Source organism: Crotalus tigris, unplaced genomic scaffold (genome assembly GCF_016545835.1).
Source record: "Crotalus tigris isolate CLP2741 ecotype Arizona unplaced genomic scaffold, ASM1654583v1 scf7180000021611.299338, whole genome shotgun sequence".
NCBI lineage: Eukaryota > Metazoa > Chordata > Lepidosauria > Squamata > Viperidae > Crotalus > Crotalus tigris.
The window spans coordinates 28,962-56,738 of record NW_024098591.1 but is presented as its reverse complement, the minus strand read 5'-3'; the positions used below and the strand labels follow the sequence as shown (position 1 = coordinate 56,738).

Here is a 27,777-nt window from a genome sequence, read left to right as displayed (position 1 = left end):
CCCGGTTCACGTCGGAAAAGACCCTGGGCCCACAGCAACGGTCGTAAGTACGTCCATTGCTCTCCCCGCGTCCGTCACGGGGGACGTTAAGTAGTGAACGGCGGCCCCCAAGTCACTTCTTTGCAGCCTCTTCCTCGTCGCTACTCGGGGGCCGGTCGCTAAGCGGATCAGACGCCCGGCCCAAGCAGAGACGGAGCCGGGGGGAGGTTGAAGCGGGAGTGAATATACCGTTTATTGAGCGAGAGCATCCTTGGTGTAGAAGAATCGGGAGTAAAGTCTTTGCAAGTCCCAAGAAAGCAGAGCTGGCTGCCTTGGCTATGGGCGAGTGGGCATCTATACAGAAGTGGGGGGGAGGGAGGGAGGGGGGACAGAGCCTGGCGGGGCGGTGTCGGAGGGGGTGTGTGGGTGGGCGTCCCCCCACCGGTCACTACATGGTCAGCTCCTGGAAGACACAACGGGAAGAAGACAAGCGTCAAGTGAGGCGTATTTATCTCGCCGACCTTTCGCCACCCAGCTACGTAACGTCATCAGGTCTGGGAGAGAGGAGGGAGGAGGAAAGACTGGGGGGGTCTTTCGTGACCCAACTAGGGGACGTCATCAGGGCTGGGAGGGAGGGAGGAGGAGGAGGAGGAGTTGGAGGAAGGAAGGACTGGGGGATCCCGGGTGCACTCTGAGCTGGGTGGTTTCCTTGCAGACGTCTCGTGACCCAACTAGGGAATGTCATCAGTGCTAGGAGGGCAAATTCACATAATCGTACAGTCCTCCTGCTGCTGCTCCTCTTACTCCTCTACGCAATCCCCCCTCCCAACACTGATGATGTTCCCTAGTTGGGTCAGGAAACGTCTGCAAGGAAACCACCCAGCTCAGAGAGCATCATGGACCCCACAGTCCGTCCTTCCGTCCGTCCTTCCTTCCTTCCTTCCTTCCTTCCTTCCTTCCTTCCTTCCTTCCTTCCTTCCTTCCTTCCTCCTCCTTCTCCTCCTCTCAAATCTGCCCTTCCATTCTGCATTCTATTCTATATTCCATTCCATTCCATTCTATATTCTATTCTATTCTATTCTATTCTATTCTATTCTATTCTATTCTATTCTATTCTATATTCTATTCTATTAAAAGATTATTTTCTATATTCTACATTCTATTCTTCATTCCTTCTATTCTATTCTATTCTATTCTATTCTATTCTATTCTATTCTATTCTATTCTATTCTATTCTCTCTTCTTTCATTCATTCCATTCCATATTTTCTTTCTATTCTATTCTATTCCATTCTATCTCTTCTGTTCTCTTCCATTCATTCCATTCCATACTTTCTCTCTATTCTATTCTATTCTATTCTATTCTATTCTATTCTATTCTATTCTATTCTATTCTATTCTCCTTCTATTCTATTAAAATATTATATTCTACATTCTATTCTATTCTATTCTATTCTTCTATTCTATTCTATTCTATTCTACTCTCCTTCCCCTATTCTATATTCCATATCCTATATTCTCTATTCTATTCTATTCTATTCTTATTTTCTATTCTATTCTATTAAAATATTCTATTCTTAACTATTCTGTTCTGTTCTATTCTATTCCATATATTCTATTCTTGTTTCTATATTCTATTCTATTCTATTCTATTTCTATTCTATTTCTATTCTATTTCTATTCTATTCTGCCATTCCTATCCTATCCTATCCTATCCTATCCTATCCTATCCTATCCTTCATTCCTTCTATTCTGTTCTGTTCTGTTGTTCTGTTCTATTCTATTCTGATCCTCTCCTCTCTTATCCCTATTCTACTCTACTCCCGCTCTCTTCTAATACAGGTTCTCCTCAACATACGACCACAAATGAGCCCCAAATTTCTGTCGCTAAGCGAGACACGTGAGTTTCCTGAGCTTGGGCCCCTTGGACGACCTTCCTTGTCCCGGCCGTTAAGTGAATCGCTGCAGTTGTGAAGTGAGTAAGACGGTCGTGAAGTGAATCCCCTCGACGTCGCCGGTCAGGACGTCGGGGGGAAAAAAGAGGATCCCGCCTCCGTCGGGATGCTGCAAGGGCCGTTCAGTCCGACCCAGGGTCCCTGCTTCCAGTGCCGTCGTAACCCTGGAGCGGTCGCGAAGGGAACCCGTCGCGAGGGGAGGACCGTCGGTAGCCGCCGCCCCGTCGAAACCCTCAGAGGAATCGCTCGGGAGCAGCTTCCCCATTTCTCTCCCTCTCCACCGAATGATCTAACCTTTGGCGCCTTTCTGTCTTAATCTCCAGGAATGAAGCCCCTCCCACCCTCCTCCCCGGGCATCCAGGCCACGCTCCACCCCACCGCGGAGGCTCGGCGGCTCTCCCTCCCTCGGTCCCTCGCGGCCCTGCCCAGACTCACCATGATGGCGTTGACGATATCGTTGTTGTTGTGCCGAAGGGCTCGGACGGCTTTTGCGCGGGAGACGTTGGCCTGAGCCATCACCAGCTCAATGTCCCTCACCTCCAGGCCCGTTTCGTCCACCTGGCAAAAGAGGGAGGGAGGGAGGAAAGAGAAAGAAAGAAAAAGAAAAAGAAAAAGAAAGAAGGAAAAAAAGAAAGAAGGAAGAAACAAAAAAAGAAAGGGAGAAAGAAAGAAAGAAAGAAAGAAAGAAAGAAAGAGAAAGAAGGAAGGAAGGAAGAGAAAGAAAGAAGAAAGAGAAAGAAAGAAAAAGAGAAAGAAAGAAAGAAAGAAAGAAAGAAAGAAAGGGAGGGAGAAAAAAAAGAAGGGAGGAACGGAAAGAAGGAAGGAAGGAAAGAAGGGAGGGAAGAATGGTGGGCAGGAGGGAGGAAAAAAAGAAAAACAGAAAGGGAAGGGATAAGAAAGAAGGAAGGAAAGGAAAAAAAAGGGACGGAAGGAGGAAGGGAGGAAAAAAGAAAAGAAAAGGAGAAAGAAAAAAAGAAAGACAGGAGGGAGGGAGGGAGGAAAAAAAGGAGAAGGAGGGAAGGAAGGAAGAGGGAGGGAAGGAGGGAGGGAGGAAAAAAGAAAGAAGAGAGAAGGAGTGAAAGAAAGGAAGGGAGGAACGGAGAGAAGGAAGGAAGGAAAGAAGGAAGAGAGAAGAATAGTGGGCAGGAGGGAGGAAAAAAGAGAAAAGCAAAGAAAGGGAAGGGATAAGAAAGAAGGAAGGAAAGAAAAAAAGGGAGGGAAGGAGGGAGGAAAAAAGAAAAGAAAGGAAGGAACAAAAAGAAAGACAGGAGGGAGTGAGGGAGAAAAAAAAGAAGGAGGAGGAAAGGAAGGAAGGAAGAGGGAAGAAGGGAAGGAGGGAGGGAGGAAAAAAAGCGGGAGAAGGAAGAAGGAAGAAAAAAGAAAAGACGGAGGAGGGAGGAAGAAAGAAGGAGAGAAGGAGGAAAGGAAGAGGGAGGGAAGGAGGGAGGGAGGAAAAAAGAAAAGAAAGAAAAAGAAAGGAAAGAATGAATGAAAAAGAAAAAGAAAAGTAGGAAAGAGTAGGGGAAAGGAAGGAATGAAGGAAGGAGAAAAGAAGGAAAAAGGAAAAAGGAGGTGAAGGAAGAGAGGGCGAGGGAGGAGGAGCAGGAGGAGGAGGAGGAAGAGGAAGGGAGAAGGAGGAGGAAGAGGAAGAGGAAGAAGATCATCATCAACCTCCTGACAGATTCTCGGGAGGGACTCCAGTAAGCGGATAAAAAAGGCCAACGTCCAACGTCTGGTTGACTTTGCCACCAACCCTAACAACAACGAGAGTAGCAACGGGGTGAGGTTCTAGTAGACCTTTCTCCACGTTGGGGGGTCACTTCTCCCACCTTTTATGGGGTGGCCCCAACCTGAAGTCCAGGGTTCGTATCTTCAGAAAGGAGCTGGCCTTGAGAAGCCATCAGGAGACCGAGTCCCATGAGGTGGACTTGTGGTGGACCCCAAAGCTCATGGCAGGTCTCCTGTCTTGGACAAGCGGGTCGGGCTGGGTGACCTCAACCAAGGTCCCTTCCGCTCTAGGGTGCCATTTTGTGTCCTTCTATGACTACCGGACCCTCCTAGGTGGAACTTGAGAAGCTCCTAGGTGGAACTTGAGGGTCTCCTGACTTGGACCTCCTAGGTGGAACTTAAGGACCTAGGTGGAACTTGAGGAGCTCCTGATTTGGACCTCCTAGGTGGAACTTGAGGAGCTCCTAGGTGGAACTTGAGGGTCTCCTGACTTGGACCTTCTAGGTGGAACTTGAGGAGCTCCTGATTTGGACCTCCTAGGTGGAACTTGAGGAGCTCCTAGGTGGAACTTGAGGGTCTCCTGACTTGGACCTCCTAGGTGGAACTTAAGGACCTAGGTGGAACTTGAGGAGCTCCTGATTTGGACCTCCTAGGTGGAACTTGAGGAGCTCCTAGGTGGAACTTGAGGGTCTCCTGACTTGAACCTCCTAGGTGGAACTTAAGGACCTAGGTGGAACTTGAGGAGCTCCTGATTTGGACCTCCTAGGTGGAACTTGAGGAGCTCCTAGGTGGAACTTGAGGACCTCCTGACTTGGACCTCCTAGGTGGAACTTAAGGACCTAGGTGGAACTTGAGGACCTAGGTGGAACTTGAGGACCTACTGATTTGGATCTTCTAGGTAGAACTTGAGGGCCTCCTAGGTGGAACTTGAGGGTCTCCTGACTTGGACCTTCTAAGTGGAACTTGAGGAGCTCCTAGGTGGAACTTGAGGGTCTCCTGACTTGGACCTCCTAGGTGGAATTTGAAGAGCTCCTTGGTGGAACTTGAGGGTCTCCTGACTTGGACCTTCTAGGTGGAACTTAAGGACCTAGGTGGAACTTGAGGACCTACTGATTTGGACCTTCTAGGTAGAACTTGAGGGCCTCCTAGGTGGAACTTGAGGGTTTCCTGACTTGGACCTCCTAGATGGAACTTGAGGGCCTCCTGGGTGGAACTTGAGGGTCTCCTGACTTGGACCTTCTAGGTGGAACTTGAGGACCTCCTGACTTGGACCTCCTAGGTGGAACTTGAAGAGCTCCTTGGTGGAACTTGAGGAGCTCCTGGCTTGGACCTCCTAGCTGGAACTTGACTCGGACCTCCTAGATGGAACTTGAGGGCCTCCTAACCTCCTTGGTGGGACTTGACGAGGACACCCCAAAGACCTCCCACGTTCTCGTCCATCTCGGCCTTCCCCCTTTCCACCGCCGTCTCCAACGACGCTTGGAGAAGGTTACCATCCTTGGTCTCCTCCCTTACCTCCTCCTCTTCCTCACTCTCCTCCTTGATGGTCAGGGCCGGGGCTGCTTCGGTGATCAAGGGCGAGTGCTCCACCGGAACTTTGAACTTCTCCGCCGCGGCTTTGTGGACCTGTTGAGAGAGGTCTTCGATCTGGAGAAGACCGAAGTGGAGGAACGTTATCAGATCTGGAGACCTGGCCCAAGTCCCATTTCCAGGAGAAGACCTCCCCAAGAAGAAGAAGAAGACCTCCCAAGATTTAATCCAGGTTCTTCCATGGTCTACAAAGGGGGCAGGTCCCGTCAACCTCCCGTAATCTCACATTTTCAGTCCGATTCCTCCAGAGAGGAGAAGAAGACAGATATGAAAGCGAGGATGTGTCACCATGCGGGGAGTCCTCGACTTACGACGACTCGCTTAGTGGCCGTTCAAAGCTACAAGGGCACCGGGAAAAGGGAATCGGCTTTCACGCTTAGCGACCGTCGCGGCATCCCCTGTGGTCACGCGATCCAAATTCGGACGCTCGGCAACCGACTTTTGCATTTACGACGGTCGCAGCGTCTTCCTTCCTTCCTTCCTTCTCTCACTCTCCTCCCTTCCATACGTCCCTCCTTCCTCCCATCCCTCCTTCCCTCTCCCTCCCTCCTTCCTCCCTTTTTCACTCCCTCTCTCCTTCCTTCCTTCTTTCCTTCCCTCCCCTCGCCTTCTTTTCTTTCTTGCCTCCTTTTCGCTTCCCTTCATTATTCTGTCCTTCCTTTGGCTTTTCTTCCTTCCCCTCTTCCCTTTCTCTCTCCTTCCTTCCTTATTTTTCCCTTCTTCCTTCCTTCTTCCACCATCCGTCGCCTTCCTTTCTTCTCTTTCTCTTCTTCCTTCCTTCTTCTTGTCTGCCCTCTCCTTCCTTCCTTCCTTCCTTCCTTCCTTCCTTCCTTCCTTCCTTCCTTCCCTTTCCCTTCTTCTCTTCCACCCTCCCTCTCCTTCCTTCCTTCCTTCCTTCCTTCCTTCCTTCCTTTCCTTCTTGCATTCCCTTCTGCTTTTCGCTACCCTTCATTATTCTTTCCTTCCTTTTGCTTTCTTCCCTCCCTCCCTGCCTTTCCTTCCTTCTTTCCACCTTCCACCTTCTCTCCCTCCCTTCCATCCTTCCTTATTCTTCATTTTTCCCTTCTTCCTTCCTTCTCTTCCACCCTCCCTTTCTTCATTCCTTCCTTCATCAATCCTTCCTTCTTCTCTTCCACCCTCCCCCTCCCTTCCTTCCTCCTCCCCTTCCTTCCATTTCTCTTCTTCCTTCCTTCTTCTCTTCCACCCTCTCCCTTCCTTCCTTCCTTCTCTTTCCCTTCCTTCCTTCTCTTCCGCCCTCCCTCCCTCCTTCCTTCTCCTCTTCCTTCCTTCTCTTCTTCCTTCCTTCTCTTTCCATTCTTCCTTCCTTCTCTTCTGCCCTCCCTCCTTCCTTCTCTTTCCCTTCTTCTCTTCCGCCCTCCCTCTCCTTCCTTCCTTCCTTCTCACTTCCTTCCTAGTTTCTCTTCTTCCTGCCTTCCTTCTCTTTCCCTTCTTCCTTCCTTCTTCTCTTCCGCCCTCCCTCCTTCCTTCCTTCCTTCTCTTTCCCTTCTTCTCTTCCGCCCTCCCTCCTTCCTTCCTTCCTTCTCTTTCCCTTCTTCTCTTCCGCCCTCCCTCCTTCCTTCCTTCTCTTTCCCTTCTTCTCTTCCGCCCTCCCTCCTTCCTTCCTTCCTTCTCTTTCCCTTCTTCTCTTCCGCCCTCCCTCCCTCCTTCCTTCCTTCTCTTTCCCTTCTTCTCTTCCGCCCTCCCTCCCTCCTTCCTTCTCCCCTTCCTTCCTAGTTTCTCTTCTTCCTCCTTCCTTCTCTTCTGCCCTCCCTCCTTCCTTCCTTCTCTTTCCCTTCTCCCTTCTTCTCTTCCGCCCTCCCTCTCCTTCCTTCCTTCCTTCCTTCCTTCCTTCTCGCCTCCCTTCCTCGTTTCTCTTCTTCCTTCCTTCTTCTCTTCCACCTTCTCCTTCTTTTCTTCCTTCCTTCTCTTTCCCTTCTTCCTTCCTTCTTCCGCCCTCCCTCGCCTCCCTTCCTTTCTCTTCCTCTCCTTCCTTCCTTCCTTCCTTCCCTCTCTCCCTCCCTCTCCTGTCACCCACGGACTCCCCCAGCCCCCAGGATGCCATGTCCTCCCTTGGGTCCTCTCCCTGGGCTCACCTTGGCTTCTCCAAAGACGATGTAGATATCCGAGGCGGGGCTTTTGAAGACATCCGGCTTGGTGATGACAAACAAGATGTTCTTGGATTTGCGGATGGTGATCCTGGTCACGCCGTGGATTTGGCGCAGGCCCAGCTTGGACATGGCCTGGAAGCCAAGAACCCACACAAACACACAACACACGCTCACAATCCTGCCACAGGCTCGCCCTCCGAGGAGCCACGGAGGAAAGGAAGGTGGGCCAGGGAGGTCAACCCAACAGATGAAGATCACGAACGAGGAGGAACGTGTTGAGTTTTGAGGTAGGGTCTTCTTCAAGAAGACCAACCCAAGGTGGCTAGACTTGGCCAACCCTCCCTTGAGGTCCTGTAGACCAATGTCTCGCTCCACGGAATGCCACCTTGAGGTAGGGCCGCCTTCAAGTCATGGTGGACCATACAAGGCCAACCCAAGAAGGCTAGACTTCGTTAACCCTCCCTTGAGGTCTTTAGACCAACGTCTCGCTCCACGGAATGCCACCTTGAGGTAGGGCCGCCTTCAAGTCATGGTGGACCATACAAGGCCAACCCAAGAAGGCTAGACTTCGTTAACCCTCCCTTGAGGTCCTATAGACCAATGTCTCGCTCCACGGAATGCCACCTTGAGGTAGGGCCTTCTTCAAGTCATGGTGGACCATACAAGGCCAACCCAAGAAGGCTAGACTTCATTAACCCTCCCTTGAGGTCTTTAGACCAACGTCTCGCTCCACGGAATGCCACCTTGAGGTAGGGCCGCCTTCAAGTCATGGTGGACCATACAAGGCCAACCCAAGAAGGCTAGACTTCATTAACCCTCCCTTGAGGTCCTGTAGACCAACGTCTCGTTCCACAGAATGCCACCTTGAGGTAGGGCCGCCTTCAAGTCATGGTGGACCATACAAGGCCAACCCAAGAAGGCTAGACTTCATTAACCCTCCCGTGAGGTCCTGTAGACCAACTCCTTGCTCCACGGAATGCCACCTTGAGGTAGGGTCTTCTTCAAGACCTGGGGATAGACCATAGAAGGCCAACCCAAGAAGGTTAGACTAGACCAACCCTCCCTTGAGGTCTTGTAGACCAACGTCTCGCTCCACAGAATGCCACCTTGAGGTAGGGCCATCTTCAAGACCTGGGGATAGACCATAGAAGGCCAACCCTCCCTTGAGGTCTTGTAGACCAACGTCTCGCTCCACAGAATGCCACCTTGAAGTAGGGCCTTCTTCAAGACCTGGGGATAGACCATAGAAGGCCAACCCAAGAAGGTTAGACTAGACCAACCCTCCCTTGAGGTCTTGTAGACCAACGTCTCGCTCCACAGAATGCCACCTTGAGGTAGGGCCATCTTCAAGACCTGGGGATAGACCATAGAAGGCCAACCCTCCCTTGAGGTCTTGTAGACCAACGTCTCGCTCCACAGAATGCCACCTTGAAGTAGGGCCTTCTTCAAGACATGGGGATAGACCATAGAAGGCCAACCCAAGAAGGTTAGACTAGACCATCCCTCCCTTGAGGTCTTGTAGACCAACGTCTCGCTCCACAGAATGCCACCTTGAGGTAGGGCCTTCTTCAAGACCTGGGGATAGACCATAGAAGGCCAACCCTCCCTTGAGGTCTTGTAGACCAACGTCTCGCTCCACAGAATGCCACCTTGAAGTAGGGCCTTCTTCAAGACATGGGGATAGACCATAGAAGGCCAACCCAAGAAGGTTAGACTAGACCATCCCTCCCTTGAGGTCTTGTAGACCAACGTCTCGCTCCACGGAATGCCACCTTGAGGTAGGGCCTTCTTCAAGACATGGGGATAGACCATAGAAGGCCAACCCAAGAAGGTTAGACTAGACCATCCCTCCCTTGAGGTCTTGTAGACCAACGTCTCGCTCCACAGAATGCCACCTTGAAGTAGGGCCTTCTTCAAGACATGGGGATAGACCATAGAAGGCCAACCCAAGAAGGTTAGACTAGACCAACCCTCCCTTGAGGTCTTGTAGACCAACGTCTCGCTCCACGGAATGCCACCTTGAGGTAGGGCCTTCTTCAAGAATGACATGGTGGACCAGAGAAGGCCAACCCACCCAAGGCTAGACTTGAGAGTTCTAGTTTCCCCCCCCCTTAGGGTTGAATGCCAGCTGGGTGACTTTGGACCAATCACTAGGAGTGGGTGAGTTCTAGTTCCACGTTAAGGATGAAAGTGGGTGTTGGATATATTCACCGACTTGAGTGATTTGTGAGAATGGAAGGGAGGGAGGGAGGGAGGGAGGGAGGGAAGGAAGGAAGGAAGGAAGGAGAGATGGATGAAGGAATGAGGGAGGGAGGGAAGGAAGAGGGAGGGGAAGGGAGGGAGGAAAGGAAGAAAGGAAGGAGAGAGAGAGATGGAGGGAAGGGAGGAAGGGAGGAAGGGAGGGAGGAGGAAAGGGAGGAAGAAAGGAGAGGGAGAGATGGAGGGAGGGAAGGAAGGAAGGAGAGGGAGGGAAGCGGAGGGAGGAAAGGAAGGAAGGAAGGAGAGGGAGAGAGGGAGGGAAGGAAGGGAGAGGGAGGAGGGGAAGGAGGGAGGGAGGAAAGGAAGGAAGGAAGAAGGAAGGGAAAGAGGGAGGGAGGAAGAAAGGAAGGAAGGAAGGAAAAAGGAAGGAGAGGGAGGGAGGGAGGGAAGAACAGAAGAAGGGAGAGTTGGAAGGAAGGAACAAACGGAAGGAAAGAAAGAAGGAGGGGGAGGGAAGGGAAGGGAAGGAGGGAGGGAGGGAAGGAAGGAAGGAGGGGAGGAGAGATGGAAGGAAGGAAGGAACAAATGAAGGAAGGAAGGAAGGAGAGGGAGGGAGGGAGGGAAGGAAGGAGGGGAGAGATGGAAGGAAGGAAGGAATGAAAGAAGGAGAGGGAGGGAGGGAGGGAAGGAAGGAGGGGAGGAGAGATGGAAGGAAGGAAGGAACAAACGAAGGAGAGGGAGGGAGGGAGGGAAGGAAGGAGGGGAGGAGAGATGGAAGGAAGGAAGGAAGGAAGGAACGAAGGAAGGGAGGGAGGGAGGGAAGGAAGGAAGGAAGGATGGATTAAAATCCTTCCCATTTACCTTCCGTGCTTTCTTCTCGCTCCGGCTTTGCTTGGCCTTGCTAATGGACTCTTCGCCGGTCCCCAGGGAGTGGGTGAGCTGACTCTGCAAAAAAAAACAAAAACAAAAAAACACAAATCCATTTACTCATCCATTTACTACTAAGTGGATCTCTTTTCTAGTCCGAGCTGCATGTCACACTCTCCGCAAAGGCGCATCTGTTCTCTTTATTTCCTGGAAAGGCATTTTAGCTGGCCCCGGTGGAGGTCCAAATTTCATTTTTAAGAGGTCCATTTGTGTGTGTGTGTGTGTGTGTGTGTGTGTGTCTGGGTGGGTGTGTGTGTGTGTGAGTGTGCATCCTCAAATCAACGCCCCCTCCTTTTTTTTGCACTTGTGGGGGGGGGGGCTGGCCGTTTGGCGCAAAGAGTTTATAATTTACAAAAAAAAAGAGAGAGAGATTCAAGCCGGGGGGAGGAAACGTTTGCAACGACAGACGGGCAGGAAAGAATTCGAACTCAGCACCTCACGGCGAGGCCTGCGTTATCGCCGCTTGCCCCTCGGTCCTTCAAGAGCTGGGAATTATTCTTCTAATTAAATTTATTTTACTTTTTTTTCTTTTTAAGCGAGGGAAAGGATTTTGAGGGCGGTCCGATGGAAAGAATGCAACGGTGAATAAGACTTAAGTGGGAGACCGGGAGTTCTAGTTTCGCCTTTCAGTTCTGAAAGCCGAGTGGGTGACCTTGGGCCAATCGGCAGGAGATGGTGAGTTCTAGTCCCACGTTAGATGGGAAGGCTGGATGGGAGACTTTGGGCCAATCCCCGATAGTCTGGGAGTTCTAGTTCCACCTTAAGTAGGAAAGTGAACTGGGTGACTTTGGGCCAATCACCAATAGTTTGGGAGTTCTAGTTCCACCTTAAGTAAAAAACTGGACTGGGTGACTTTGGGCCAATCACCAATAATTTGGGAGTTCTAGTTCCACCTTAAGCAGGAAAGTGGGCTGGGTGACTATGAGCCAATCATCAATAGCTTGGGAGTTCTAGTTCCACCTTAGGCGAGAAAGTGGAGTGGGGGACTTTGGGCCAATCACCAATAGTCTGGGAGTTCTAGTTCCACCTTAGGCGAGAAAGTGGACTGGGTGACTATGGGCCAATCACCAATAGTTTGGGAGTTCTAGTTCCACCTTAAGCAGGAAAATGGGCTGGGTGACTTTGGGCCAATCACCAATAGTCTGGGAGTTCTAGTTCCACCTTAGGCAAGAAATTGGACTGGGTGACTATGGGCCAATCACCAATAGTTTGGGAGTTCTAGTTCCACCTTAAGTAGGAAAGTGGGCTGGGTGAATTTGGGCCAATCACCAATAATTTGGGAGTTCTAGTTCCACCTTAAGTAGGAAAGTGGGCTGGGTGACTTTGGGTCAATCACCAATAGTTTGGGAGTTCTAGTTCCACCTTAAGCAGGAAAATGGGCTGGATGACTTTGGGCCAATCACCAATAGTCTGGGAGTTCTAGTTCCACCTTAAATAGGAAAGTGGGATGGGTGACTTTGGGCCAATCATCAATAATTTGGGAGTTCTAGTTCCACCTTAAGCAGAAAAATGGGCTGGGTGACTTTGGGCCAATCACCAATAGTCTGGGAGTTCTAGTTCCACCTTAAATAGGAAAGTGGGCTGGGTGACTTTGGGCCAATCACCAATAGTCTGGGAGTTCTAGTTCCACCTTAAATAGGAAAGTGGGCTGGGTGACTTTGGGCCAATCACCAATAGTTTGGGAGTTCTAGTTCCACCTTAAGCAGAAAAATGGGTTGGGTGACTATGGGCCAATCACCAATAGTTTGGGAGTTCTAGTTCCACCTTAAGTAGGAAAGTGGGCTGGGTGACTCTGGGCCAATCACCAGGAGATGGTGAGTTCTAGTTCCGCCTTAGACAAGAAGGCAGGATGAGGGATTTTGGGCCAATCACCAGGAGATTGTGAGTTCTAGTCCCACTTTAGGCACAAAAGCACGTTGGGTGACTTTGGGCCAATCATCAGGAGAAATGAGTTCTAGTCCCGCCTTATTAATGAAAGCCAAGTGGGTCCAATCACCAGGCGACGGTGAGTTCTAGTCCCACCTGAAGCACAAAAGCCAACTGGATGACTTTGGCCCAATCACCAGGCGACGGTGAGTTCTAGTCCCACCTTAAGCACACAAGCCAACCAGATGACTTTGGGCCAATCACCAGGCGACGGTGAGTTCTAGTCCCACCTTAAGCGCAAAAGCCAACCGGATGACTTTAGGCCCATCACCAGGCGACGGTGAGTTCTAGTCCCGCCTTAAGCGCAAAAGCCAACCGGATGACTTTGGGCCCATCACCAGGCGACGGTGAGTTCTAGTCCCGCCTTAAGCGCAAAAGCCAACCGGATGACTTTGGGCCTATCACCAGGCGACGGTGAGTTCTAGTCCCGCCTGACGCAGGAACAGCAGCGGGACTGGAACTCACCCAGCCTTCTCTCTCAGCCCAGCCCACGGGCAACTGACTGAGGAATTCGGGGAATTGAAGTCCGCCCCCCCCCATCTTCAAGGACCGCACCTGCGCCGTGGGAGCTGTCCGTGGTACTGGAACGTTCGGCTCTTCCAATTCCGGCAAGGATCCTTCATTGCTTTCCGAATCGTTGGAAGATCCTGGGGAGGAAAAAAGAAACAAAATCTCACCGAACGACAGAACCGTTGGGCTGGCTTGCGGTCGTACGTTGAGGACATTAAGTCTCTTTTTTCCAATGCCGTTGTAACTTAGAACGGTCAATAAAGCGAACTGTTGTAAGTGGAAGATTTATCTGGGGGGCTTGACTAGATGCTCTCCGAGGTCCCTTCCAATTGTCATTCTGTGATGCCTGTAAGGGTCTCCTGCTTGAGCAGGGGGTGGGATTAGATGACCTCGGAGGCCCCTTCCAACTCCTGGTGGACATACAGGAAAGATCCAGCAAGGAAGGGAGCTTGGAGATCTTCCAATCCAACTGTCCACCGATCCCAGTGGACATCCCTGAAGGACCCACCAAAGATCATGGAATCCTTGTCCTGGAAGGAACCATGGATGCCTTCTAATCCAACTTTCCACCCATCCTGGCGGACATCCCTGAAGCACCCACCAAGCTTCATAAATCCTAGAGTTGGAATGGATCTCCATGGATCTTCTACTCCAACCTTCCAACCATCCTGGTGGACGTCCATGAAGGGCCCACCAAGGTTCATAAATCCTAGAGTTGGAAGGAACCACGGGGGTCTTCTACTCTAACCTTCCACCCATCCTGGTGGACGTCCCTGAAGGACCCACCAAGATTCATAAATCCTGGTGGATATCCCTGAAGGACCCAACAAAGATCACGGAATCCTTGTCCTAGAAGGAACCATGGATGTCTTGTAATCCAACTTTCCACCCATCCTGGTGGACATCCCTGAAGGACCCACCAAGCTTCATAAATCCTAGGTTTGGAAGGAGCCATGGAGATCTTCTAGTCCATCCTTCCACCCATCCTGGTGGACGTCCCTGAAGGACCCACCAAGCTTCATAAATCCTAGAGTTGGAATGGACCATGGAGATCTTCTAGTCCAACCTTCCACCCATCTTGCTAGACGTCCCTGAAGCACCCACCAAGGTTCATAAATCCTAGGGCTGGAAGGGACCATGGAGGTCTCCAATCTTCCACCCATCCTGGTGGATATCCCTGAAGGACCCACCAAAGATCATGGAATCCTTGTCCCATGTCTTGTAATCCAACTTTCCACCATCCTGGTGGACATCCCTGAATGACCCACCAAGGTTCATAAACCCTAGGGTTGGAAGGAGCCATGGAGGTGTTCTAGTCCAACCTTCACCCATCCTGTTGGACATCCCTGAAGGACCCAAGGTTCATAAATCATAGAGTTGGACGGGACCATGGAGGTCTTCTAGTCCAACCTTCCACCCATCCTGGTGGACGTCCCTGAAGGCCCCACCATAAAATCCATGGGTGGAAAGAACCATGGAGGTCCTCTAGTCCAACCTTCCACCTATCCTGGTAGATATACCTGAAGCACCCACCAAACTTCATAAATCCTAAAGCTGGAATGGACCGTGGTGATCTCCTACTCCAACCTTCCACCCATCCTGGTGGAGGTCCCTGAAGGATCCACCAAGCTTCATAAATCCTAGAGTTGGAATGGACCGTGGAGATCTTCTAGTCCAACCTTCCACCCATCTTGATAGACGTCCCTGAAGCACCCACCAAGCTTCATAAATCCTAAGGTTGGAAGGGACCATGGAGGTCTCCAATCTTCCACCCATCCTGGTGGACATCCCTGAAGGACCCACCAAGCTTCATAAATCCTAGGTTTGGATGGAGCCATGGAGATCTTCTACTCCAACCTTCCACCCATCCTGGTGGACATCCCTGAAGCACCCACCAAGCTTCATAAATCCTATGGTTGGAAGGAGCCATGGAGATCTTCTACTCCAACCTTCCACCCATCCTGGTGGACATCCCTAAAGGACCCAAGGTTCATAAATCCTAGAGCTGGACGGGACCATGGAGGTCTTCTAGTCCAGGAATCTGCAATCTTAAACACTCAAAGAGCCACTTGGACCCATTTCCCAGAGAAAACACTGGAAGTCACAAAACTGGCGCGCGCGTGCGCCAGGGGAAAAGACCTTGATTAAAGAGTTTAATTGAAAAGAAATAAGAGGCTGCTGTGCATAAGTTAGTTCTTTCTTTCTTTCTTTCTTTCTTTCTTTCTTTCTTTCTTTCTTTCTTTCTTTCTTTCTCTTTCCTCTCCCTCTTTCTTTTTTCTCTTTCTTTCTTTTTCTTCTCTTTCCTCTCTCCTTCTCTCCCTCTTTCACTCCTTCCTCTCCCTCTCTTTTCTCTCCCCCCTCTTTCCTCTCTCTCTTTCTCTTTCCCCCCTCTCCTCTCCTCTCCCTCTTTTTCTCTCTCTTTTTCTCTCTCCTTCTCTCCCTCTTTCGTTCCCCCTCCCCCTCTCTTTCTCTCCCTCTCTCTTTCTCTTTCATCTCCCTCTCTCCCCCCTCTCTTTCTCTCTCTTTCTCTGCCCCTCTTTCTCTCTCTCTCTCTCTTTCTCTCTCCCCCCCTCTCTCCCTCTCTTCTGCTCACCTGGCCAGCTGACTTCAAGCTGTTCTCCAACAAGCTGACACCCATTCTTATCTCTCCTGCCCTTTCCTGCTTCCTGCAGAGACGCAGCCAAGGCAGGAGCCCCACCCAATAAGCTTGTCAGCTCGTCTGAGAACTCCGTGAGGCCACTCTCTTTTAGAGAGAGAGAGAGAGAGAGAGAGAGAGAGAGGGAGAGGGAGAGAGGGAGGGAGAGGGAGAGAGAGAGAGACAGAGAGAGAGACAGAAAAGGGAAGCGCAAGCGTCTCTTTCTGTCTCTCTCTCTCTCTCTCTGAAAATGGCAGAGGAGGCTGGGAGCTGCAGAAGAAGATCCAAAGAGCCACATGTGACTTCGGAGCCGCAGGTTGCCGACCCGGGATCTAATCCAACCTTCCACCCACCCTGATGGACCTCCCTAAAGGACCCAAGGTTCATAAATCCTAGACTTGGAAGGGACCGTGGAGGTCTTCTAGTCCACCTCCCTGCCCAGGTAACCTACGGCTTCATTCCACCAGCCACGGGGAAGCGCCCCGCTGAGAGAAACGCGCGCCGCGCCCTTTTCCCGCCCAACCGCCGTGGCGTTGTCACCTTCGTGGTTGACGTCCTGGACCCGCTTCCCCACCAGGGCCGTCTTCTCGTCCAACAGCATCATGCCCGCCTCGCGGAGCGTCTCCAGCTCCCTCTCCTCGCTCGAACTCGACGCCGGCGGGAAGGAGCCCCGGGAGCCTCGCTTCTCCCGCGCCGTGCCCAAATACTTGGCGCGGGAATCTCGGTGGCCGGGCAACGGGTTCCGCCCACGGGCATCTTTGGCGCCGGGAAGTTGGGGAGGGTGGCCGGGCATCGGAGAGCTGTCGGTCTGGAGGGCTGGGGGGAGGGGAGGAAAAAGGAGGAAGTTCAGAGAGGGGGGGGTGGGTGGGGCTTCAGAGCTTCCCCTTTTTTCTCCATTGGTGGGCATTCCCCCAATTTTGGGGGATGGGGCCACCCATCGAAATGTCGGTTGTCTTATCCACAGGCAATCTTATCGTGCTTTGGGGGGGGGCTGGTGCTCTCTGGGCTGGGTGGATTCCTTGCAGACGTCTCGTGAGCCAACTAGGGAACGTCATCAGTTCTAGAAGGGGGGGAGGAGGGGGGGAGGAGGAGGAGGAGGAGGAGGAGGAGGAAGGACTGGGGGGTCCTGGGTGCTCTCTGCACTGGGTGGTTTCCTTGCAGACGTCTCGTGACCGAACTAGGGAACGTCATCAGTTGGAGGAGGAGGAGGAGGAAGGAAGGAAGGAAGGAAGGAAGGAAGGAAGGAAGGAAGGAAGGAAAGAGGAAGAGGAGGAAGGACTGGGGGGTCCTTGGTGCTCTCTGAGTGTGGCTGTTTCCTTGCAGACGTTTCGTGACCCAACTAGGGAACGGCATCGGTGTGAGGGAGTGTGGGGATTGCTCCCTTTTTATATAGGGTTACTTGCACTGGCAATGTTGAAGGGAGTGTGGTTTAAAGTCCCCTTTAAAAAAGAAATTGGACCAGCTTTTGTCTGGAATGGTAATAGGGTAGACTAGATGACCTCCAAGGTCCCTTCCAACTCTTCGTTATTCCGTAACTCTGTAAGGGTCTCCTGCTTGAGCAGGGGGCTGGACTAGATGGCCTCCAAGGTCCCTTCCAACTCTTGTCATTCTGTAAGGGTCTCCTGCTTGAGCAGGGGGCTGGACTAGATGACCTCCAAGGTCCCTTCCAACTCTGTGATCCTGTGTAAACGGCTTCTGGGTCTTGTGTTCGGATTGGTTGTTTGCCTGGCGTTCATCCACGCTTCTCTGGGTTTCTCCTTTTTCTGGAGCCCTTGGCGCTTTCTGAGCTGGGTGGTTTTCCTTGCAGACGTTTCACGACCCAACTAGGGAACGTCATCAGGGCTGGAAGAAACAACACACAAACGGAGAGCAAAGCCGACTTCCTTCCAGCCACTGATGACGTTCCCTAGTTGGGTCCTGCAACATCTGCAAGGAAACCACCCAGCTCAGAGAGCACCGAAGACCCTATGGTCCACTTCCTCCTCCCTCCCTTCCTTCTAGACCTGATGACGTTCCCTAGTGGGGTCACGAGACGTCTGCCAGGAAACCACCCAGCTCAGAGAGCACCAAGGACCCCACAGTCCTTCCTCCATTCCTTCCATCTTTCTTCCTTCCCCTCCCTCCTCCACTGCTGCGGTCATTAAGCCACTGCTGTATCCGTTGCGGTCGTTAAGCCACTGCTGCGGTCGTTAAACGAAAGTCGAGGATGACCTGTACGGGAAGAAAAAACAACAACGACAGAGAACGCTCTTACCTTCCACCGGAAGTTTGGGGGCGTCTCGCAGGAACGTCTCTTTGGCAGGCGTGTGTTCCGCACAAGGACCGGCGGTCGAAGGAGCGAGTCGCGAGGTAGCTGACGGGCCTTGGGCGGGACCCTCGGAAGGAGGTGACGGTGGGAGAATCAAGGAGAAAACAGGAGGCACTTCTGGGAACTGCGACGTCGGAGCAGGAGGCGGGGCGACGCGAGCCTCCTCCAGGGCAGGGGACGAGGGTCGTTTTGAGGGACCACCACGTGTCTCTGGCGACGAGGTTCCACCGGAAGGGGAAGCCGGAGGAACGGGAGAATCCCGAGACGACGAGGCCTCTTCAGAAGAGGAATCCTCCTGGTCCACCCCCTCCAACGCTTCCGTGATCTTCTCGTCGGCCATCCGACTGGCTTCTGGCCTTCGGAGATCTTCTGGAGAACTTTGAGGTGGGCTCCCATCCCTGACGTCCGCCGCCTCTTCCTCCGAGGCAGAGGCGACGTCTTCCACGTCAAGTTGGGTGGCTTTGTTGGGGGAAGAACCTTGCAGTAGAGCGTCCTCCCCGTGGGTCGCTTCCGATACGGGGAGGACTTCTCCCGTTCCACCCTCTGCCGCCACCTCTGCTTGGTCTTCAGCTTTGGCTTCCTCGCAAGACGGCCCGGCGCTTAGTTCGCGATCCTCCGCCACTTCCTGCCCGAGCGTCCTCGCGCCTTCGAGTTCTTCAGAACGTTTCGCTTCCACCGCTTCTTCTAGGTGGTCTCCACAGAAGCTCTCCAGGACGTTCTCTTTCAGGCTGCCGAGAAGATGCTGCGCTTCCGCTACCAGAAGGCTACTGATGAGATGCGCGGCCTCCACGCGTCGCTCCTCCAGGTTTCCGAAAGAGCCTTGCAGCATACTGCTGACCTGTTGATGGTCTTCAAGAGCCCGAGGAGATAGCGTGGATCCACCATCGGTTTGAAACAAGGCACCGGTTGGTTGACGCTGGTTAGGGACGGTGGGGGTGGAAGTTTCGGGACCAGCTGTGGTCAGATCCTCGTCAGCTTCAGCCTGCTCCACCTCGACGTGTCTATCCTGAGTTTCATGAAAATCGCTCAAATATATCTCGTCTTCAGAAGCTAAGAAGATCTGTTGATGACGCCGAAGTTCCGGAGACGCATCCCTTGGCTTGGCGGCAGGCCGGGAGGTGACCACAGGGGTCTGGGCAAGGACATTATAATGCAGACACACAGCCATGCTCTGCTGGGGAGAACCATGTGGTGGAGTCTCCAGGCCTTCGGAGTCAACGTTCTCCACCTCAACCATCAGATTCTCCAACTCTGCCGTCACCGCCTCCAGGTCTTGTGGAGAAGGACTCTCCTCCACAAGCACATTTGGACTCCCCCACGTTTGATTGGGGGTCACAAACTCTTCTCTTCCAGAATCTGAAGGAGCCAAGAGGGTGGTTTCATTGGAGACCTCCTCAGGAGCCGTCAAGAAGCTGGACTCCAGGTGAGAGTAAGACCCCTCCAATGTGTCCGGAGAAAACAGGGGAGCGTCCGCCTCTCCTTCCAGCCGAGGGTGCCGAGTTTCCAAAATAGGAAGGAGACCCTGAATGAGGGCTTCAGCAAAAGTCTTCTTCTGAACCTCTGGGTGTTCCTCACGTAGAAGAACATCATCGCTGGTCCCGGAGAGCGTTTGGTCGACGTGTTCTACTGGAAAAACGCCTGGGACGGCCTCAACCATCCCAGTCTTGGTGTCCAAAAGACGGCCATCACCCACATCGTGTGGAGACTCAACCGATTCTGCCCCTTCTCCGTCCTTCAGAGCTTGGGTTCCTTGCTGAAGAGTCACCTCGGCGCCGCGAAGTTCTGGAGTCGGCGCGTTCTCCACTTGCGGACGTTCAACGGGCTCTTCTCTCTCTTCCGAGTCAACTTGCTCAATGGTTTCACCAACCTCTTCTCGGGGACCCGTGGTTTCCTCGGAGGTTGCAAACACGTCCGGAGCGCCAGTAGGGTCTGTACTGCTCAAGATGGCCTCCGCTTCGTTGTCCCATAGTACGTTCATGTTACTGTCTCTCTGACTTGCTAAATTGTGAGCGTCTCCTTGCTCGGTCGCCGAGCCTTCCGATTCTAACTGCGGCACGGCGTCTGCTGAGAAGCAACTGGAGTCCGCCTGGAGGTCTTCCGCTGGTGGGATTTCAGCCCCGACGTCCGCATTGCTGCCTTCCTCACTCTCGGGTTCGGATGCATCTTCTTCCAACGGCGTTCCCCAGTTTGGGCCAGCGTGACCCTCCTCGTATAACCCTCGCTCGGGCTCCTCTACCACTCCCACCACGTTCGGTGGGTTCTCCTCGGCGTCAACCAACTCTTCTCTGGACAGATCCAATGGTTCCTCGACCTTCTCGGGGTCTTCTTCTGAAACGTCGCCAGCATGGCTGCCCGTTTCTACCTGTGCTGGCGTGAGATAACGCTCACCATCCCGAGCTTCGCCAGAATGGCTGCCGGTTTCTACCTGTGCTGGCGTGAGGTAACGCTCACCATCCCGAGTCTCCCTCCCATTGAGCGTTTCGGTTTCGCCCGTCTCCAAGCAGAGTTCCGAAAGGTTAGGAGCGGCGATGTCATCTACCACCACTTCTTCACTGGAAGAGTGTCCGGTGTAGTCCTCTATCTCTGGATCTATTGAGCTACTCTGGGTTCCGCACAGACTCCAGTTCTGCAATTCGGCCGCTTCCTCAACGTCCAGAGGAGATTCTGGAGGCACGGGTCCCGAGGCATCTAGAAGGACCCCGTTGTCTTCCACGAGGACGTTCTCCGGCGTGTGGCTCAACGCCAGGAGAGAGTCAGATTTCGCCTCGGAGAACGCCGCCATCGCCCGCTCCTCGGTGTTGTTGAGCTGGTCAAGAGAGGAAGCTTCTTCCAGCTCGTCTTCCGACTCCAGACAGACCAGGAGGCTGTCCTGGGTTGTCTCGGCGTCCGCTCGGCTGACTTCGGGTTGCTCTAAAAGGGCCACCTTAGATTCAAGAAGGAAGGACGCAAAGGGCGGTTCCTTCTCGGAAGAAGCCTCCAACGTCGCTCCATCCGCCTGCTCCAGGTCCTCAGAGCTCCTGCCGGCGGCACCGTCTTGATCCAAGAGCTCCAGCAGCCGTTTCTCGGACTCTTCCAGCCGCGCCCCCATGTCCAGGCTGGAGGGGTCATTGTGGTCCACCGCCTCCAGTTCTTCCAACTCCACTGGGCACGCTGGGTGGTGCCATCCCAGGGAGATGACCGACGCAGCGGAAACCTGGCCCACCCATTCTCCGGCGAAGGGAGCCAGCGACGGAGAGTCCTCGGGGGTCAACGGAGGCTGGTTGTCCAACTCGTCGTCGGTGTCGAAGCACGCAATCAGACACTCCCCACACTCGGCCACCCCTCCCAATGCCAGCTGGGTTGACTGGACATCTGGGGGAGGCAGATGTGTCAGAGAGAGGTGGGCGGGGACCAGCTCCTTGAGGGACGCGTCTTCCGTTTCATCCTGAGTTGGGGAAGCCGAGTCTTCAGACGTCGGCTCCAGCAGGGACTCGTCTCCTGGACCCAGAGGAGAAACACAACTGTTCCTTGAGGAGGTACTACCTCGGCTTTCTGGCCTAAAGGATGTTGGAGGTGTCCTCGGGTCCTCCTCCTGCGTCCACTCGTCCTCTTGAGGCATGCTCTTCTCCTCGGCCTCTCCCGTGCTCGGCGGGGGTTCTTCACCGGCTCCCCGAACGGTATCCTCATCCCCGTCGTACGCCTCGGAGGACACCTCCATCTCGCTCTCGCTCTCCGGGTGAGACGGCCCCCTCCCCAGGTCTTCTTCTTTGGCCTCGACTCTTTCGGTGACCCCAGTGTGCGGCTCAACGCTGTACGGCCGCTTCTCGTCCTCGCCCTCCTCGGAAGCCAAGTCGGAGGACGGCGAGGTGTCGTCCGGATAGGCGAAGGTCTCATCCACGCCTTCGTCGAGGGACGTTTCCGAGAGAGAATGCAGGAAGGACACGGAGGTGCTGTCGTCCTCTTCTGCCCCGTACAGGGCGTCGTTCTCCACCACTTCTCCCTGCGGGAACAGCGTGATCTCCATGGACACCGCCTCAAAAAGCAGGCTACCCCGGAAGGGAAGAAACACAGCGGGAATCATCTGATCGCTCTCGGCGGTCTCCGTACCGTCCAGAGGAGACGCAGGTGGCTGCCTGCGAAGGCCAGCAGGTTCACCCGCCTCGGCGGGGCCCACTCCCAACAGCTCAGAAGGAAGGCCCGAGATGGCAGTAAGAGGACGAGCAAAGGGGCACGCTCCAGACCCTCTTTGGGCAAAATCTCCGACATCTGCGTCGTACAAAGGCGACGCGTGCTCACTGTCCTCCAAAGGGCTGGGGCTGAGGTCGGCGTCATCCTCGGAATCGTCGCCGTTGGGGTCCCACGCGAGATGCTCCGCTTTCGGCGGGAGCGCGCTTTGGCCGAGCCAGCCTTCTTCCTCCAATGGAACCCCCTCGTCTTCCTCCACCGGGTAGGGCATGAAGGACAGCCCTCGGAAAACGCCCTCGTACCCAAGGAGCGGGCAGGTCCCGCCGGAGACCTTGGCTTCCCCTTCGCGAAGGTCCAGCTCCCGCGAGGACTCCTCGGCTCCCAACACACCGCCAAGCTCAGGAGGCGGGCCCGAGACGGCAGTAAGAGGACGAGCTAAGGGGCACGCTCCGGACCCTCTTTGGGCAAAACCTCCGACTTCTGCGTCGTACAAAGGCGACGCGCGCTCGCTGTCCTCCAAAGGGCTGGGGCTGAGGTCGGCGTCATCCTCGGAATCGTCGCCGTTGGGGTCCCACGCGAGATGCTCTGCTTTCGGCGGGAGCGCGCTTGGGCCGAGCCAGCCTTCTTCCTCCAATGGAACCCCCTCGTCTTCCTCCACCGGGTAGGGCATGAAGGACAGCCCTCGGAAAACGCCCTCGTACCCAAGGAGCGGGCAGGTCCCGCCGGAGAGCTTGACTTCCCCTTCGCGAAGGTGCAGCTCCGGCGAGGCCTCCTCGGCAGCGGCGGTGGGCGCGACGGCTTCCGCCTCGGCTAGGAGATTTGGCGAGCAGGACGGCGACGAGCTAGCGGTGCCCGACGACGTCCAACTGCCTCCTTCGGCGGTGATGTAGGAGCCCGAGGGCGAGGTGGGCGGCGAGCCGAGGCCTTCGCTGTCGACGTCGTTCTGCTCCTCGCTCAGGCTGTCTTTCGGGAACGGGGCCTGCTTGAGAGAGGGGAAGACCGTCCGGATCGGGGTGGAGGGAGCCGTGACGTACAGCTCGGCGTCGAGGCTACAGGGGGCCTTGGCAAGGTCTTTGGCCAGTGTGGGCGTTGGGGAAGGCACGTCAGCCATTGGCTCATCCTGAGAGAGAGGAGACACTCCCGCCGCCGCTGTCTCCTGGGCCTTCGGAGCCACGGAGACGTAGGGATGGCGGTTAGCGAAGTCTCTTGCGACGGGAGAGAGAGGCGCACCCTGGCACGCCGCCGGAGCCACCGATCCTTCGTGCTGCACCACGTCGCTCGCCTCCTCGCCGGGCATGGCCCCGGGAGCGTCCTGTTCCGCCGCCCCCAGGCCGTGGGTCTCCTCGCCCATCACGATGCGCGTGTCCAGGGGATCCGTCCCCGGAGGAGAGGGGCCAAGACTTTGCGGCCGGGTCCTGCCGGATTTGGGAGCCTGCTCCGTCATCCTCTGGCCACATTCGGTCAGGGTCCCCGCGCCGGCCGCCGTGTTGCCGGCAGTGGCGTCGCAACTGGCCCCCTCGGGCTGGGGCCGGTCTTCCTTCTTTGCCGGCACGAAGGCCGACACGTCGGTGGAAGAGTCAGGCGTCACGGCCAGAGACATCGGCCCGGCGGGGTGGACGTCCCCGCTCGGCGTGGAGGAGGCGGAGGAGATGCTTCCGGAGCCATCTGGGGGGGGGAGAGAGAGAAAAAGAGGGTGGAGGGGGGAAGAAGGAGAAGTCAAACGCAACGCCCGGGAAGAGAGACACGGAAGGATTTTAAGCCGCTTCAGAGGGTGGGAGGGCATTGAAACTCAGTCAGCTTAAAGGGGTGGCAGGGGCTAACGCCGTGCTGAGCTGGCTGTCCAGGGGTTCACAGGGTTGAAAGAGTGAGAGAGAGAGAGAGAGAGAGAATGAGAAAGAAAGGGAGAGAAAAGATGAAGACAGAGAGAGAGAGAGAGAGAGAGAGAGATATGGAAAGAGAGAGAGAGAATGAGAAAGAGAGAGAGAAAGGGAGAGAAAAGATGGAAACAGAAAGATGGAGAGAATGAGAAAGAGAGAGAAAAGATGGAGACAGAGAGAGAGAGAGAGATGGAAAGAGAGAAAGATGGAGAGAGAATGAGAAAGAGAGAGAGAAAGGGAGAGAAAAGATGGAGACAGAGAGAGAGAGAGAGAGATGGAAAGAGAGAAAGATGGAGAGAGAATGAGAAAGAGAGAGAAAAGATGGAGACAGAGAGAGAGAGAGAGAGATGGAAAGAGAGAAAGATGGAGAGAGAATGAGAAAGAGAGAGAGAAAGGGAGAGAAAACATGGAGAGAGAGAGAGAGAGAGAGATGGAGAGAAAGATGGAGAGAATGAGAAAGAGAGAGAAAAGATGGAGACAGAGAGAGAGAGAGATGGAAAGAGAGAAAGATGGAGAGAGAATGAGAAAGAGAGAGAGAAAGGGAGAGAAAAGATGGAGACACAGAGAGAGAGAGAGATGGAAAGAGAGAAAGATGGAGAGAGAATGAGAAAGAGAGAGAAAAGATGGAGACAGAGAGAGAGAGAGGGATGGAAAGAGAGAAAGATGGAGAGAGAATGAGAAAGAGAGAGAAAAGATGGAGACAGAGAGAGAGAGAGAGAGAGATGGAAAGAGAGAAAGATGGAGAGAGAATGAGAAAGAGAGAGAAAAGATGGAGACAGAGAGAGAGAGAGATGGAAAGAGAGAAAGATGGAGAGAGAATGAGAAAGAGAGAGAAAGGGAGAGAAAAGATGGAGACAGAGAGAGAGAGAGAGAGATGGAAAGAGAGAAAGATGGAGAGAGAATGAGAAAGAGAGAGAAAAGATGGAGACAGAGAGAGAGAGAGATGGAAAGAGAGAAAGATGGAGAGAGAATGAGAAAGAGAGAGAGAAAGGGAGAGAAAAGATGGAGACACACAGAGAGAGAGAGAGAGAGAGAGGGAGAGAGAGAGAGAGATATGGAGGACAAGAAAGAGAACGACAGAGAGAAAGAGAGATGGACCAAAACAGACAGAAAGAGAAGAACAAAGAGAGAAACAGAGCGGAAGAGATAGAACGAGACAAAAGAAAGAACAAAGAAAGAGAACGATAGAGAGTGCTAAAAAGAGACAGAAGAACAACAAGAGAGACAATAGAATATACACTATAGAACACAGAATACGGAATACAAAATAGAATAGAATAGAATAGAATATAACAGAATGGAGAATACAGAATAGAATAGAAAATATAATATAGAATAGAATATAGAATAGAATAGAATAGAAAATGTAATATAGAATAGAATACAGAACAGAATAGAACAGAAAGTATCTTACAAAATAGAATACAGAATACGGAATAGAATAGAAAATATAATATAAAATAGAATATAGAATAGAATATAGAATAGAATAGAATACGGAATACAGAATAGAATGGAAAATGTAATATAGAATAGATCAGTGGCGGGGAACCTGTGGCACGGGTGCCAGAGGCGGCACTCAGAGCCCGTTCTGTGGGCATGCGCGCTGTCGCCCCCGTCCTAGGCCTTCAGCTGGGTTTTGTAAACCCTTTTTACTTTAGGCTGTGTGCAAAAAAAAAAAAAAAAAAAGGTTCAATCAATCGGTCAATTTCAACTTCTCCCGGGGGGGGGGGGAGGAAAGATTTTGCAAAGTTGGAATTGATGGATTGAACTTTTTAGTCCCACCCAGTCTGCCGTGACCACCGCAGCCACACCCACCCAATGGGCCACGCCCACCCGGCGCTCGATGATGCATGAGTGGGTTTTGGGTTGCAATTTTGGGCACTCGGTCTCTAAAAGGTTCACCATCACTGAAATAGAATATAGAATAGAATAGAATAGAAAATGTAATATAGAATAGAATACAGAACAGAATAGAACAGAACATATAATACAGAATAGAATGCAGAATACAGAATAGAATAGAATAGAATAGAATAGAGAATACAGAATGGAAAACGTAATATAGAATAGAATATAGAATAGAATAGAAAATGTAATATAGAATAGAATACAGAACAGAATAGAACAGAACATATAATACAGAATAGAATGCAGAATACAGAATAGAATAGAATAGAGAATACAGAATGGAAAACGTAATATAGAATAGAATATAGAATAGAATAGAAAATGTAATATAGAATAGAATACAGAACAGAATAGAACAGAACATATAATACAGAATAGAATGCAGAATACAGAATAGAATAGAATAGAGAATACAGAATGGAAAACGTAATATAGAATAGAATATAGAATAGAATAGAAAATGTAATATAGAATAGAATACAGAACAGAATAGAACAGAACATATAATACAGAATAGAATGCAGAATACAGAATAGAATAGAGAATACAGAATGGAAAACGTAATATAGAATAGAATATAGAATAGAATAGAAAATGTAATATAGAATAGAATACAGAACAGAATAGAACAGAACATATAATACAGAATAGAATGCAGAATACAGAATAGAATAGAATAGAGAATACAGAATGGAAAACGTAATATAGAATAGAATATAGAATAGAATAGAAAATGTAACATAGAATAGAATACAGAACAGAATAGAATAGAACAGAACATATAATACAGAATAGAATGCAGAATACAGAATAGAATAGAATAGAGAATACAGAATGGAAAATGTAATATAGAATAGAATATAGAATTAGAATAGAACAGAACATATAATACAGAATAGAATAGAAAATAGAATATAGAATAGAATAGAAAATGTAATATAGAATAGAATACAGAATAGAATAGTAGAAAATATAATACAGAATAGAATAGAATAGAATAGAATAGAATGGAATAGAGACCAGAAAAAAGGGAAAGAGAAAAAACAAGGAAGGAAGGAAGGAAGGAAGGAAGGAAGGAAAAGAGATAGAAAGAAAAAAGTGGGAGGGAAGCTAGGGAGGAAAATAGATGGGGGAAAGAAAAGAAAGGAAGGAGAGAGAGAAGAAAGTAAGAAAAGGAGAGAGGGAAAGACAGCAGGAAAGAGGGAAAGAAAAAACAAAGGAAGGAAGGAAGAGAAAGAAAGAAAAAGGTAGAGGGAAGAAAATAAAGGGAGAAAGAAAAGAAGGAGAGAGGGAAGGAAACACAGAGAAGGAAAGAAGAAAAGGAGAGAGGGAAACAGACTGCAGGAAAGAGGGAAAGAAGAAAGACGGAAAGAGAAAAAAAGAAAGAGAGAAAAAAGGTGAGTGGAGGGAAGGAGGGAAGGAAGGAAAAGGGGATGAAACTGAAGGAAGAAGGAACAAAGAAAGAGGAGGAAAAAGAGGGAGGAAATGGAAGGAAAGAGAGAGAGAAGGAAGGGAGAAAGAAAGAAGAGAGTGAAGGAAGGGAGAAAGAAAGAAAAAGAAAGAAATAAATAAAGAAGGAAAAAGGGGGGTGAAACAGAAGATAGGAGAAAGGAACAAAAGAAGAGAGAAGAGGAAGAGAGAAAAAGGGAGGACATGGAACGAAGGTGAGAGAAGGGAGAAAGGGAGAAAGAACCTCTTGGGTCCCAGCAGACCTTCTGCCATTCTCTCCCACTCCAGACCAGTTCTGACCAGTTTAGGACGAAAGAGGCTCAACCGTTCCCCACATACCGATTCGAAAACCCATCTCGAGAGCTTCCTGCCGGAAGCTGGAGCAGGGGGGTGGACTAGATGACCTCCAGGGGCCCTTCCAGCTCTGTTCTTCTGTAAGGCTCTCCTGCTCCAGCAGGGGGTTGGACTAGATGACCCCCAGGGTCCCTTCCACCTCTGTTATTCTATGATTC

General features: G+C 51.9%; 2 protein-coding genes across 2 annotated transcripts in view; both read right to left on the bottom strand.

Annotated features, from left to right (window-relative positions):
* Positions 1–203: 203 nt before the first annotated feature.
* Positions 204–27,777, bottom strand: part of LOC120296839 (NAC-alpha domain-containing protein 1-like) — a 52,984-nt gene continuing 25,410 nt past the window's right edge. The window contains exons 2-9 of the mRNA XM_039318866.1: positions 17,811–23,693; positions 16,097–16,372; positions 12,967–13,058; positions 10,420–10,503; positions 7,345–7,491; positions 5,177–5,308; positions 2,369–2,491; positions 204–442 (exon numbers count right to left, since the gene is read on the bottom strand). Of these exons, the coding sequence (XP_039174800.1) occupies positions 428–442; positions 2,369–2,491; positions 5,177–5,308; positions 7,345–7,491; positions 10,420–10,503; positions 12,967–13,058; positions 16,097–16,372; positions 17,811–23,693 (6,752 nt within the window). The 3' untranslated portion in view covers positions 204–427. The remainder of the gene's footprint in view (positions 443–2,368; positions 2,492–5,176; positions 5,309–7,344; positions 7,492–10,419; positions 10,504–12,966; positions 13,059–16,096; positions 16,373–17,810; positions 23,694–27,777) is intronic.
* LOC120296840 lies at positions 8,217–9,605 on the bottom strand. Its single transcript, XM_039318867.1, has 2 exons — positions 8,972–9,605; positions 8,217–8,872 (listed from the first exon to the last, which is right to left on the bottom strand). Exons 1-2 carry the CDS (start codon positions 9,406–9,408, stop codon positions 8,290–8,292), a joined length of 1,020 nt encoding a protein of 339 aa, XP_039174801.1. The 5' UTR covers positions 9,409–9,605; the 3' UTR covers positions 8,217–8,289.